At 39.3% G+C, this 14,296-nt stretch overlaps 1 protein-coding gene across 1 annotated transcript; it reads right to left on the reverse strand.

Annotated features, from left to right (window-relative positions):
• Positions 1-1,307: 1,307 nt before the first annotated feature.
• Positions 1,308-14,279, reverse strand: fbln5 (fibulin 5). Its single transcript, XM_053336185.1, has 11 exons — positions 14,021-14,279; positions 13,780-13,834; positions 13,453-13,501; positions 12,985-13,266; positions 7,578-7,700; positions 6,483-6,599; positions 5,746-5,862; positions 4,466-4,588; positions 3,895-4,021; positions 3,536-3,731; positions 1,308-1,643 (listed from the first exon to the last, which is right to left on the reverse strand). Exons 1-11 carry the CDS (start codon positions 14,062-14,064, stop codon positions 1,482-1,484), a joined length of 1,395 nt encoding a protein of 464 aa, XP_053192160.1. The 5' UTR covers positions 14,065-14,279; the 3' UTR covers positions 1,308-1,481.
• Positions 14,280-14,296: the final 17 nt, after the last annotated feature.

Consider the following 14,296-nt stretch of genomic DNA (forward strand, 5'->3'; position numbering starts at 1 on the left):
AAATCTACTCTATGTCATTTGTTTAGAGGATATTTTGATGCGTAAGAGCCCAATACACACTATAATAAAAAATAAAACAAAAATGAATATATTTTTTTTTTTAATGCTAGCGAGATTAAGATTACATATGATAACATGTTTGGGAGCAATTTAAGGACTGATGATAAATCAGCTCCACCCTAAAAGTGAAAAGAAAACTACCTGCAACAGTTTCCTGCTCTGTCGCCTACTGCCTGCTGCCATATGAAGGAATTTGTGTAGGTGTAACCGTGCGACAATACATAAAGTGGTAATGAATCAATTTAAAATTTAACTCTATAGTCAATGTATTCAATAATTTACAAATCTAGAAAAAGCAGATCTTACCTAGGAGGTGTTTTCATTGAAAGAGGAGAAACTTTTGCACATCCAGCAGCCCAGTTCACACTCACAGCCGAGTGGAGAGAAATACCAGTGAGCTCAGGTTTATGGTGCACTTCACTCACAGGTTTCTCTCTCTCTCTCTCTTTCTCTCTCTCTCTCTCTCCCCCTCCCTCCCTCCCTCCCTCCCTCCCTCTCTTTCTTTCTCTCTCCTTCCCTCTCTCACATTCTGACTCTCTCCTTCCCGGACTGACAATGTGTTTGAGCTTCCTTTCCCCGAACAGCAATGACAGCACAGCACTTTCTGTTTTGGTTTTCTTGTTTAATCCTCCTCTTAAGGTTGTTATCTCAACACATCATACAGATATAAATCATACATGTCCAGTATATCTTTATTTACTGACCAGGCTCACTTACAGCTTCTCATTAAGACATTAAAAAAAAAAACAACAAATCAAAGCATCACTGAGTTCAGGAGCCTGCTCATGCCGGGTACAGTTGTGTGGTGAAGACATTTATTGGTCTACAAGAAACTGGGATCATTAATTCAGTTAATGACTGGTTGTTACATCATGTTAAATACTGCTGCTACAAATGCACAATTACACTTATGTTCTGCCCTCCTCCTGTCTCATAAAAAGACATTACAATGCTCAGAAGGGACTCATGATGCAATGTCATGCAGCTCTTAACATCAAGTGCATAAAAGCCACTTTCACAGCTTATCTGAAGGGATGAAGACTAACAGACAACTGTATTGAGGATACACTGAGTTTTCAGTGGGGGTATTTTACATCATTTTTAGGTATTTTTCTAAATAGAGGATGTCAGAAATTGTACAAAATAAATATCCTTTTGTGTCAAAAGTCCATATCGCAGCCATAAAAGCTGAGTGTCCATTAAACAAGGATGGGGATTCAAGCATAGAGATGCTTTCACACCAGCTGATCTTTGCTGAGTCTTTAGCAGACATGTCTTTACAGAGGATGACATAATGATTTTTTATTTTTTAAAGGGTGATGAGCTTTCTCAAAGAAATGTTACACCAGCTGCAGATAAGTGCAGCTGCATCATGGTTGACCTTTTTTGGGAAGGGGAGGAGTGAAGTTCATTTGGGACACTCAGAACGGGTGCTCCGATACAAATATCGTCAGACGTATGATGGAGCTGCCTCGGAAGTTGATGACATTGTTGACTGTGACCATCTCCAAGTCAAGCACGACCTCCCTGGGCCCCTTGATGGGCCGTGACAAGACAAGCGTGGCGCTCACGTTGCTGGTTTGCTGCAAAGATAAAGAGGACAACAGAAGAATGTGAGGAATGATACACAGGAAATGGAGGAATCTGGCAGCTGTGGACGATGGAGGAAATCCAAAACTCAACGCCTTGTTGTATCATTTTCATCCATTAAACACAAGCACAAAGTCATGGAAAGTTAATGTGTTTTCCACAGTGCATAAGGTCAGATCAGGGCTTGTTTAAACAAAGATAACGGGGAGTGCGTCACAAGGATGATGTTAATTCTCCTTTATACATCTTATCACACCACACAGGATCTTTACACCTTTAAAAACCTTCTGAACACTTAATGCTCAGACTGAATTAAACACATTTGATTTGAGGAACAGAAACACCCTGCTCACACATATTTCACACACTTATTGCTCCATCTACTGGTTGAACACTGCACTGAAGAGACAGGTGAACATCTTTCTCCTCTTTTACAAATCAAGGCCCCCTCTGGATGTCTGTTTGAATATATATAGAGAGAGCGTTCACAGCAGATGGTTTGACTTGTCAGTGCTGGAAAAGTTCAGGTGTGAATAATAACAACAATATCACAGCTCTGGAAGTGACTCACCTAAATGTAACGCAGGCATCATTAATGTTGTTGATTATACCTGTGCTTTTCCTGCTTTGACAAGTAAAAACGTCTGTCAGGAAATAGAGTCTATAGCAGGACCCTGAAACTGAAGTTTGAATTTAACCCTGAACTTTTTGTGGGAAAAAAGGCCTGTTAGAGTGTAAAGGAATTACATTATAGCTGAATAATTTATCTTTCTGTGGTATACTATATATTCAGAATCTGTTCAGAATCACAGCCACCAACATAACAAAGTGATTCAGCTCAAAGCTTGTTTTACGATTAGACAATTCTTATATTTTATTGCAATTTTTAAGACATAAATCTACATGTTTATTTAAAAAAATTAAGGTCAGACGTTTTTTGACACACAAAGTTTCCACACCACATTGACGCTCTTCAAAATGTCTTGTTTCGTCCATATTCCAAAACTCAAAGATAATGATCAAAGAGGAGTAAGAAAAACAGAAAATAATCAATTAGGGGTGTTGAACCCATCGAGTATCAAAATTGTTACTGCTTAAGTTTCTGTCGATTCAATAATTGACTTAGTATGCATCTCTAGATTATGATAATTAACCAACTTTGAGGCTGCTAAAGCAAATATTTGGGATTTGGTAGCACTAGAGAGAGATGCTCAGTGACATTAAGACAGAGATGGATACTGACTCATCAAATATGTGATCGTAAACTGAGGCTCTAATAAATTAACTTATCCAACTCTTTGATAGATCAAAACGAAATAACAAAAAATTAAGACCATTTATCCCCATCTTTTTTCAATATTTACTTTTTGTGCCATCTTTTGCCTTTATTGACAATGTAGATGTAGACAGATCCACAGTGTGATGCAACTGAAGCATAATTGTGGACTGATTCTGATTTTAATATGCTTACTGTTATCCTCATTAATAAACTAAATGTTCACATAAGACACATAAAACCAATCCAAGGATATTTTATGATTTTGGCAACATTTTTTGTTACTAAACAGACTCAGCTGTGGCGTTTCTTCTCTGAAGTTCCCACAGATTGTTTAACAATCAAACACTTGGACTGTGATTTCCTTGGATTTGGATTCTCTCTTCCTGTTTGTTGAGTTTCTGTAGGTTTGCTCTGTTTTCTTTGTCTTTAGAGCATCTTCTGCTAACTACCCAGATCTTGCTGTCTTCATTGCAAATACACTGTAGTTGTAACCTTCCAACACTTTTCCTATCCAAGTAGATTTTTACATTTTATTTAATGTCTTTAAGGTGTCAATTTTTAGTTGTGACATTTCAGCTCCTCATCATTCATCTCTGAGGTACTCACTCTCATGTGAAACTCTCGTCCCTCGTTGCCCGACTTTATCTGGAAGATGTAGAAGGCACCGGGGTAACGCGTGGTGGCCTGCATCTGGAAGATGTCTGCAGGCACACTGCGACCCGAGGACAAGTCCATGTGTCGGTACAAAACGGTGAAGGGCCTGTCCCTGCAGGCAGGGTTCTCAGCTGAACACATGCACTGACTGTAGAGGAGGGAGACACAGAGGCAGTTTAGGTGTTAAATAATTACATTTTTAAGCATGGCAGAGTGACTGGTGAACATAAATGTAATGGAGCACACATGAAGAAGCATTTAAAGGCAAACGGAGGCTGTAAAAGTCGGGAAATAAGAGCAGAAGTACTCACTTGTCACTAACTTCGATGTAAGGCAGCTCACACTGTAAAGAATCCAGGCATTTATAGCCTCCCTGGAAATTGAAACATACTTGTGCTGTTGTACAGTTGTTGCTACCAGTGTCACATTCATTGACATCTTCAAAATCAAACACACAACAATCAAAGTCAGTTAAAACATCATCATCATCATCATCATCATCATCATCATCATCATCATCATCACAAAAACAACATGAAAGCATAAAATGGTGGAAACAAAGATTGACAGAAATATTGTGACTGAAAATGGTGCAAATGACATAAATAAGAAAATAACTAAAGTTTTATACATGAACTGATGTTAAAACTGATTAATAAACATAAAATACACATGTGCATTAATTATTTCTGTACATTTTTATGTGACACTGCAGGTGAAGATGAACCATTTTACCCCAAATAAGAAAATTAAACTTTTTAGCTAACAGAAAACATACTTGCAGCAACATGGTTAATAGTAAAACAGGATTAAATTATAATCATTAACAGCACTGACATATTTATTCAGTTTGTGACAGAGTCTATTGTCTTCTGTCATTACCTTCACAACTCCTGCCGTCCTCGTACACATAATATCCAGGTGGACAGATGCAGGAGAAAGAACCCGGGGCGTTCACACATCTGTGCTGACACAGAAACTCAGAGAAGCTGCACTCATCCAAGTCTACAGGAAATTATAAATAAATAAGATTAATGCTCATCATCGAATAAAAGAAGTCGGCAGCAGCGTCATATTTCAGGAGGAGAATTTTGGGTTCAAGCCAAACCAGGTCTTTGTGTTTGGAGTCGGTAGGAAGTGGGAACTTTAAATAGGCTAAAGGTGTGGATGTGTTTGCTTTACTGTATATGTAAAAATAGATGAATGGCTAGATATGAATGTACTAATGTATTACACAATTAAAGAAAACTATAAAAAAACTATTAACTGTACATGTTTTGATACATTTTTCACTTTTAGAGACTTTATGTCATGTTTAATGTTACAGTCAAGGTTATATTTTGTTGTCATATGAATCTATGATCCCTCTTTGAATAATTGCATCATTGCTGTCAGACAGGTGTGTGCATGTAAGATTGTATGTATATAACTGTAAGCAAACTTTTAAAGAGGGTGGAGCACTTTTGACAGTTGTGCAGCGCTGACTTTATTGCTTAAGCTGAAACTCTGTTAGTGAAATATGAGTTTAGGGAAAGAAGTTAGAGCTGAATAACTGTCAAAGGGCTGCAGTTTGTCATGATGTCTTCTATAGTATAAGTCTGCTGCAAATGTTTGAATTAGAGTTTTAAAGATCAGTGCCATGTTTGTCAGGGTAACAGGTTGGTTACTTGTAAGTTATTGTAATTTTTTTATTTATTGGTGACATTCATTACCTCATTAAAATGGGTTCTCCGTGCGTCATCCAGCAATATTAAGCTGAATCAGGTGCCATTTAGATCATGGAAAGCAATCTTCTCTTGTTGTCCTCATACACATAATACCATATAACACATTCATTCACCTTCTTAGTTAGATTTAATATGTTTATGTTGGCCTTTACCCATTCTGACTTCCTGTTTTCTTAGCAATATCTACTTCAAAACACATTGAGAATAAACACTTCAGTTGCTAAATCATATAAATGTGTTTCTGTGGCTTCTCAGGTTTAACATTTTGACAAGTTATTATAGTATCAGTTTCACAGGTTCCCATTTTAAAATGTGATATATGGAAACTTCTCTAAACACAGACTGAATCTTACATTTACATTTCAAAAGTAATAAAACGCACCTGTCTCAATCTTTAAATTATAGTTTAGACAAAACGCAGTCAGCTGTGCTTACCGATGCAAGAAGTACCGTCAGCCGCCAACTCAAATCCTTCGTCACAGTTGCACATGAAGGAGCCGTAGGTGTTTAAGCAGCCGTGAGTGCATGGTATATCTTCACACTCATCCACGTCTGGAGGACAAAAAGCGGACAATGATACATCAACAGTTGTTAGTGTAAAAGCAAAGAGAGTGAATAAACAGATTGCTTGCCTGTGTGTGTCTCTTATGTCACTTTTAGGGACACAAACCAAACTGAAGACCAGTTGATTGGGGATAGCGTGTGCAATCTGGGATAAAATCCATGACCCCAACTGGTAAAATGCTGATTTTTGGGTCAGTGGTTAAGGTTAGTGTAAAGGTTAGGGTAAGTCTCCAGGAAATTAAGGTAAATCTATATAAATACCCCAAAATTGACTTAAGTAAAGTCCAGGTATTCCTCACATAAATCACATAAATCTAAATATTTATGGGAACCTGCATTATAGTGACAAAAAGCAAGTCCATTTAACATAAATTGTTAATTTTAGGCTGAAAACTTGGTTTAAAGTTAAAGTGTATTTATTGTTATGTTAAAGTTAGCTTTAGGGTTAAGATTAGGCTGTGGTGTTCATGGTTAAGGTTGGAATAAGTCTAGGAAATTAATATAAGTCAATATAACATGTCCTATAACAGGAGTGTGTGTGTGTGTGTGTGTGTGTGTGTGTGTGTGTGTGTGTGTATGTGTGTGTATGTGTGTGTGTGTATGTGTACCTTGACAGGTCCTGCTGTCTGGGTTGAGGATGAACCCGGGGTTGCATGAGCAGGAGTAAGAGCCAGGCACGTTGGCACACAGCTGTTGGCAGTAACCATAGCGACATTCATCAATATCTGGTCAAAAAGAGAGAAACAAACTGGTTATGAACCTTTACATTGATACACTGTAGGTCTGCTTATAATAACGAACCTCGACTTAATCACCCTCCTTTCATTATCTTGACAATTCATCAGTGTGGCAAGAAATCAGTTGTTCTGCTTTACTGCACTTAACAAGAAGAGGGCGCTGTTCTTCTTCATAGTAAGTTCATTATAGCACACAATGGCAAAATCACTTACAACATCAACATGCTTATTATCCTCTAATGAAAGACACCAGAAAGGGTTGGCCTGGAAACAACATTGTCTTTGCTACATTATTCAACAGTACGAAGAATAAATGCACTGTGATTGTAGGAATCGCATGCTCCTCATTTGTCAACAGTAATTACACCAGATGTTAATGGTCCACACTGGTGATTTTGGATTTTCCATGCCATAAGTTACAAATCATTAATGTTTGGCTGTTTTTAAATTGATTGGCCTTTGAAGCTGCTGCTGGTTTCACTTCTTGTCAGTATTCAAATTAACTTGCAGAGAGAGACATAATTCATCCCAGTGAGTGTTTGTGCCATTTTCCTACTTGTTAAAGTTAGATTATTTAAGATAATGAAAAAACACTTCAGGCAATAGATGACAGCTTTTTTAATTCAAGACATTTATCCTCATTCTTTTCCAAATTGTCAGTTTTCGGGTTGGTTTTGGTTGCCCACTCTTGACTTTTGAATGTTGGCACTTCATCAAATGGTATCTTCTTTTAAAAGTCTGTGTTAGTAACTAAAATATTTTAACTCTGACAAGAAATAAACACTGATAAAATGTTCAAATTTCATATCGCAATGTTATTTCCACCTTCCATAAAGTGAAAGAAGTGACTTGGAAGAGTGCAGAGCTGCATTGGAAACCTGCCCGCTTGCAGATGTGTAGTTCATTGGCTGCACAGTTTATTTGACAGTGATGTGTTAATGTCTGAAAACGTTGCATCTCACTCACCCTGACACTGTCCACCAATGAGCCAGTATCCCTCAGTGCAGGAGCAGGTGTAGCCACCCAACGTATTGATGCAGACCTGGGTGGGGTTACAGTGATGAGAATTTGTCTCACATTCATCGATGTCTGAAATGGAGAAGAGATTTTAATTAACAAGGAGGTCAGAGGTCAAAGTTAGCAGAATAGACCATCACTGCTGATGTTAAAGTTGGGACTGGTGACAGGATACTTTCTGGCTAATAACTATGAGACCAACACAAGAATAAAACATGTATTATTGCAAAAAGTCAGTTATGTCATTCCTCAGTTGTTAATATAAAGTAAAGAAAAACTGAAAAAAAGCCATAATAGTGGTAAAACATCATAAAGTGCAGCATAACACGAAGGGAAAGCAACACAGTCATATTGCCAAACTATGATCCAAGTGTAATCACAGTATCAGAAAGTTCCTCCTACAATGTCAAACACACTACAAGCTAAGCAAATCATTGCTGCAGAAAACTGTAGTCAGAGTGACAGATCTTATAAATCTTATCAAGTTTATTTTTTGTGCAACAGTTTTTCTTTTTCTGAAGCAAAACTAAATTCATCTCAATGAGGGAAAGTCCAAAAGCATTCTTCTTTTTAGCCATTAACAAGCTAAACATCATTTTGCTTCTAAAAACATTTTTTTTCAGTTCACAGAGTATCAGAATATTTTATTATATTAGGTTGGTTATTATGTTTAAGTTTGGCAGTTAGTCAATACAAACAACTAGAAAGCTACAAAGTTGGGTGCCCAGATGTTCACTGAAACTACAGCCTCTCCTTCTGTTTACACTGATCATGCAGAGATCCCTTTCTAATGAACTTATAATGCAAGTAATTAGGGACAGAATCCACAGTCATCATTTTGTGCAAAACTGTATATAAAAGTTTATTTGGAATATAATATGAGGCTTCAACCTTCTAAATTAGTCAGATCAAATCAATATTTTTTCAATTTAGTCTTTTTTTTGTTACGATTCTTCCACTGCACACTGTCCAACGAGACAAAAAGAGAGATTTTTTTTTACTACTTACTTTATTTGTCTAACTCAGACTGTTCAAGCCTCATATTATCTTCACATAAACTTTTAAATACATTTTCGCACAAAACAATGACTGTGGATTTTATCTGGCAAGCTCAGTTGAACCTGTGTCTATGTTCATAAATGCACCTGACTGTTGTTTTAAGCCAGACTTAAAAAAAAATGTTGAACCTGTCCTTTAAGTGCCTTGCTCAAAAGCACATTTCCTGCTGGCTTTGGCGACTGTAAAAACAAACGATTATTCAAAAGTCTGTTTCTCTAGCGCTCAAGTTTTCACCACCCTGCCCGTGTTTTAAAAACTCTTAACACAACAGTTAACATTCCTATGCAGTATCAATTTACAATTGTTTTTTCACAGGATTAGAGATTGCTCAGATTACAATCTGAATTCCACCGACGCCCCTGGAGCAGCTCACACATTACAACCTAATAGCCACATTTCCTTATGAGGATATTACAAATCAAAAATTCCAACCTCTGTTTATGGTTCTCAGACCATGAAGTCACCAATCTGTAGAAAACCAGTGGGGGAAAAGGGTGGGAGCTTGGCTTTCTGTTTGGACAGGCAGCTATGATAAGCGATAACGTCTGTCAGTGGGACTGCTGCCCTTTGTGCCAACTTGGACCACCGGCCCTCCACAGGGGCGGAGGAGGTTCAGAGTGCTCGGCCACCCGCCAAGAGCTACACGGCTCCGGCACCTGCTTGCATTTATCAGTCAAAACCACTGTGAATGGCCGTCATCTGCACTCCATGTGTAACCTTACTGCAGAGCTCCAACATACACACACAAAAACCTGCAGCAGTGTTTCAGATACACTCCTTATATAGACTGTTTCATGAGCTGCTCACAAGTTTTAGGATTGCCGCTGACAATCCTGATCAGCTTCGGAGAAGACATGACAGATGGGATTTGTTTGAACTGCCTGAATGTCGGTCACAAGGAGGAAAGACACAGACACAGTTTAAGGATTTTGACACCAAATTTGTACACAAACCGATTTAAAGTAATCCTCGGTAGTATTAAATATCCTAGAGCAAGGCCCTGTTGGTTACATAGAAGATTAACGTGTCAGCTGTGCTCATCATCTACCCTCAAACCGCATGTAAAATGAACTCTACACTAAGAGTTATCATTAGTAATAGTAGTAATAGTGTACAGCACAAGTCCAAACCTTTGACTGGTAACATTAGATGTGAAAAAATGCCTCAAACATCTTTGTTTTCAGATCAACATTCAAGCATTTTTTAGTTGATCTGATGTTTTTTAAAAGCCCACAAGGTTGGAAAATGTTCTTAAGCCACAAAGGAACATGTAATCCTTCAACTGAAGTAAAACCATGCAAATCCCCAAAACTTGAGTTACGAGTGGAAATGAGAATTACAGTCACAAATGAAAAACACAAGACAGTATCTGAGGTATCTTCTGATTTGTGAAATGCAAGCTGACAGTTCATGACAGTGTGTAAAATTGTGCAATGTATAAAGGGTCCGTTCACCCAAACTATGACAGAAAACTTATTCACCACTATCAGTGTCTGGCCATGCAGGTAGTTTTGCTTTTATGAGCCCAAGTTTTGAGATATCACACATTAAACTGTACTTTAAAGCTCTAATAATGGGGGTTTGTGTTTCTCAGATAATTGAACCAGACTAAGAGTTTACAGACATGCTAACAGCTCTGCAAGACTGTACTTAGGCACAATGATGCTTTGGGCTAAAGGCTAATGTCCGCATGCTAATATGCTCATAATTACAACGTTAATATGCTGATGTATAGCAGGTATAGGCTAATATTAACCTTGTTTAGCGGGTTAGCATGCTCCGCTAGCTTGGCTGAAACTGTGAGCTACAAACCTTGCGGTGCAAAGTTTTCACTGGGACAATTTCTCCATGATTTATTGTTCAGACTTTGATTGAATAGGTTGGTTATGAAGTTTTTTATAACATTTTTCAGTGCAATTACAACCGAAATACCCTTAAATTGTGTTGACATAGCAGCATCTCAAAACCGCAGCAGACAAACCCGCAACTACGCTCTATGGGTGATTGATGCACTTATAATCTGGGTGTGTTTTTCTTTTTTTTGGCCTTAATATTGCACCCTTCAGTTATATTTTAAAGATTTTTGGGTGCATTTTCCTTTTAACCATTCAGCCAACAGGATGTCCTAACATCAAATTTGGGAAAGACCCTCGCCTGTTTCAACATGTTAATGCCCATGTGCTCTAGTTTGATGAGGAAGAACTGCCCAGCCTGGACAAAACCTTGACCTCAACCTCATCCAACACCTTTGGGATGAACTGGAGCGCAGACCTCATCACCCAACATCAGTGGCTGACCTCTCTGATGCTCTCATGGCTGAATGGGTGCAAATCCCTGCAGCCTGGTTTCAAAATCACTTGGAAAGCCTTCACAGAACAGTGGAGATAAATGGTTTTGGAAAGTTTTATGTTCAGATGTCCACATACATTTTCAAATATAATATCTGAATGGATAGGTCAAATTTGGGTGCACTGCTGCAACAACAGATTTAAAGAATCAGCTAACAGATGGACGATTCTGTGATACATCATAAACATACTGCTTGTACTGTCTGACTCTGTAAAAACAAGCCAACAAATGCATAAAGGCAAACCTGAGGGCTAATCTGTTCCATTGTTCCTCCAGACTGGTGCCATGAACGACACTGATGGAGCACAGTGCCATTAACTTAAAAACAAAGCTTTGTTTGTTACCGGTTCAGACAGGAAGTCACAGTCTGTGTAATTTCTGCCCCAGAACCGCATCAATCAACAACCCATTACATCACTATACACACCAGCCTTCAGGGGTGTGAGGACACGTTACAATTGGCCCCCACAGAGGCATGTCTGTTCTCCAGGCTCAGCTCTGGCACAGATTTGGCAACAAATGACCTCATCTTTGGCACTGTGATGGTGTAGTTTACCCAAACAAGGTTGTGGGCTGATTCTCTGACAGACTTTCTCCCCTACAACGAGAAACAGTCCGTATTTGTGCATGAGCTAAAGTTCTCTTTGGAGGGAGAATACTCTACTGTATGTGTACATTTTCCACTAATTAGAGGGTCATGGCTGATTTATCCAAAACGACAGAAAAACTCCCCAAATGGACTTTAAGTATGCCATTTTCAACTGCTTGTCGCAGCTGGACACACGGGTAATTATGTTTAAATGTATTTAAGACCACTGGGGAGGCGTTTGGTGTTTATCTGACAGCTGGAATCTCTTGTTATGGTGAAATTCAACAGAATCAATCAAATAGCTGAAATTTCCTCACTGTGAAGAGTTGAAGGCCCTTCTGCCCTGGCTGGGAGACGGCCGACAGGCCGCCGTGCCGAGCATCAAACATCTGCCCTTGTGTTATGATGGATTAATGCATTCTCCTGGAGTTTAGCCACAACTCTTCAATGATTTACGCTGAATCTCTGGCTTCTCTCCCTTTCCTCGTGTCACCTCGTTCAAGTAGTTTCACTCTAACGGTTGATAAACAGCAGGAGGTGGCAGATGTCGGGAACATACACATCTTTCAACCTCAGCCACTTCAGACATTCAGCAAAGGGGCTGAAAAAATGCAAACAGCTGCAGCAGAAGACAGACAACATCCACCCACTGCAAGTCGTCAGTAATGAGTTCTTAAAGGTGATGTGCAGAGAGTCACTTAGAAATTGGAGTTCATGACTTGAATGTGCAGAGTTAAAGGATTGCATAGGTAAATCTGAAGCCTTAAGAGATTGAAAAGGAGCAAAAATATATTTTTTCCCTACACAAAATAACTTTTTTCTGACCTTCCTTCTGCATCTTTAGACCATAAAAAGTTGTCAAATTTAACAAACTTCTCAGTCTGTGGAAAAATGACCCTTTCTTTGAACTGGCTGCCAGTCTGTCACAGATGCAAATTGTGACAGTGGGCTGTAAGTAGAGACAGCTTTGTTTTAAGGGGTCACAAGCCAAAAAAAAGGTTGGGAACTGCAGCTCAAAACCAACTTGTCCACCGCTGTGGGTGCAGAAATAGAAAACTGACTACGTTGGCTGCCTGTGATGAATAGAAGTACATGCTGAACCCACTACATGTAACCAAACAAGGCTTTTGTGCAGCTAGTGTAAGCAAACAACTGAAAACAATGAGCAGGACTTTTGGAAAAACTTTGGATGAAAAACAACACCAGACTTGGCTCAAGTGGCATTTCCTGCACATTTTTAAAGTTGGCAAGAAGACCAGTAAAAGACTAATGTTTTATCTTGAGCTACATAAATTGTCCTGAAACAATTAAGCCAGATGCTTTCAGACCTCTGAGGAAGTCCAGCAGATGTTAACCTACCATTACAGGTGCCATCCTCTGCTAGAGTATATCCCAGGGTGCAGGGTGCAGTGCTCCTCACTCTGGGGTAGCTGGGCTCCACAGATCTGGGAAGCGATGGATCGAATGTGTCTGAAAATCCAGCAGATGTGTCCGGGTAAACTGGCTCAGGCAGGGCTGGGGTGTCTGGTCTGTACGGCTGGTTGTACAAGGTCCTCGGGATGCACAGATAGCCGCCGTTCTGGTTGACACAGCGCATGTCTCCTCGGCAAGCATCTGCCAAAGTACGGCACTCATCCACATCTGGAATACAGAGCGGTGCACTGATAAGGACATTCTTGCATCCAGAACATCTGTGGTCAGGAAATCCGTTTAGTTTCCACAAATATGATGGTTTAAGAACTCATTCTTCTTCACACTTTTACTTTAGATAGGACTCTTGATTACATGCCCAAAATGTAAGTGTGTAAGACTGTAGAAGCCACTTACCTATACACTGTCTTGCCCTGCGGTCATATGCAAAACCTTCTGTGCATGTCTGAGGAGAGATGATCAAGAGGTTTCAGAGTGATGCCAAGGGTCTGGTGGTGTTGAAATTTCTGACAAAGTCTTCTGAAGCACCTAAAATTTGTTACATTCTTCCAAACATGCATTTTCAACTATTTAATCACAGTTTTATTGTGTCATTAAAGCCATTTCATGCATTAGAATGAAAAAGCACAACATCTGCAGACTATGACAGTGACTATGACAGTGACCTTGATCTAAATGAATGAAATCCCTGCAGACATCAAGAGAAGGAAGCTGTTGCGTTACCTGACCGTGTCCAGGTTGGATACAAAGCAGAATAAATACCAGAGCTGCCAACATCCTGCAAAGAGGGAATTTCAACTTCTTACACTATTCTCAGAAACAGCGTAGTTGAAAAACCAGGAACTCGGTGCAGGCATCCCGTTACATACTCATTCAAACACACAACTAAAGCAAAAACAAACTCTAACTAAAATCGGTTACGCAAAGGTAATGCCAGATTTAGAAAAAGAGTGTAGCTACTGACCTTGCAGAAGAGGAAAAATTGAAGCCACGTATTTCAAAAAGCATGATTTATGTATTTCTACTGAGCTCTCTAAAAGGAAAGATTCAGACGACCCGTAAATCCCCTCACCACTACCCAGCAGGGCTCTCACCACCCCCCAACTATGCGCCTTTACGCGAAAGCCGACACCAGGTTTTCATTAACCGCTGTCTGGTCGAGCTGAAGCTCCGGTACATTGACCAAGTGTTGCAGGAATGCCTTTTCAAAATGGACTGTTCTGTTTCTGCCCCACTCGTG

The sequence above is a fragment of the Scomber japonicus genome, chromosome 16 (assembly GCF_027409825.1).
Source record: "Scomber japonicus isolate fScoJap1 chromosome 16, fScoJap1.pri, whole genome shotgun sequence".
Taxonomy (NCBI): Eukaryota; Metazoa; Chordata; class Actinopteri; order Scombriformes; family Scombridae; genus Scomber; species Scomber japonicus.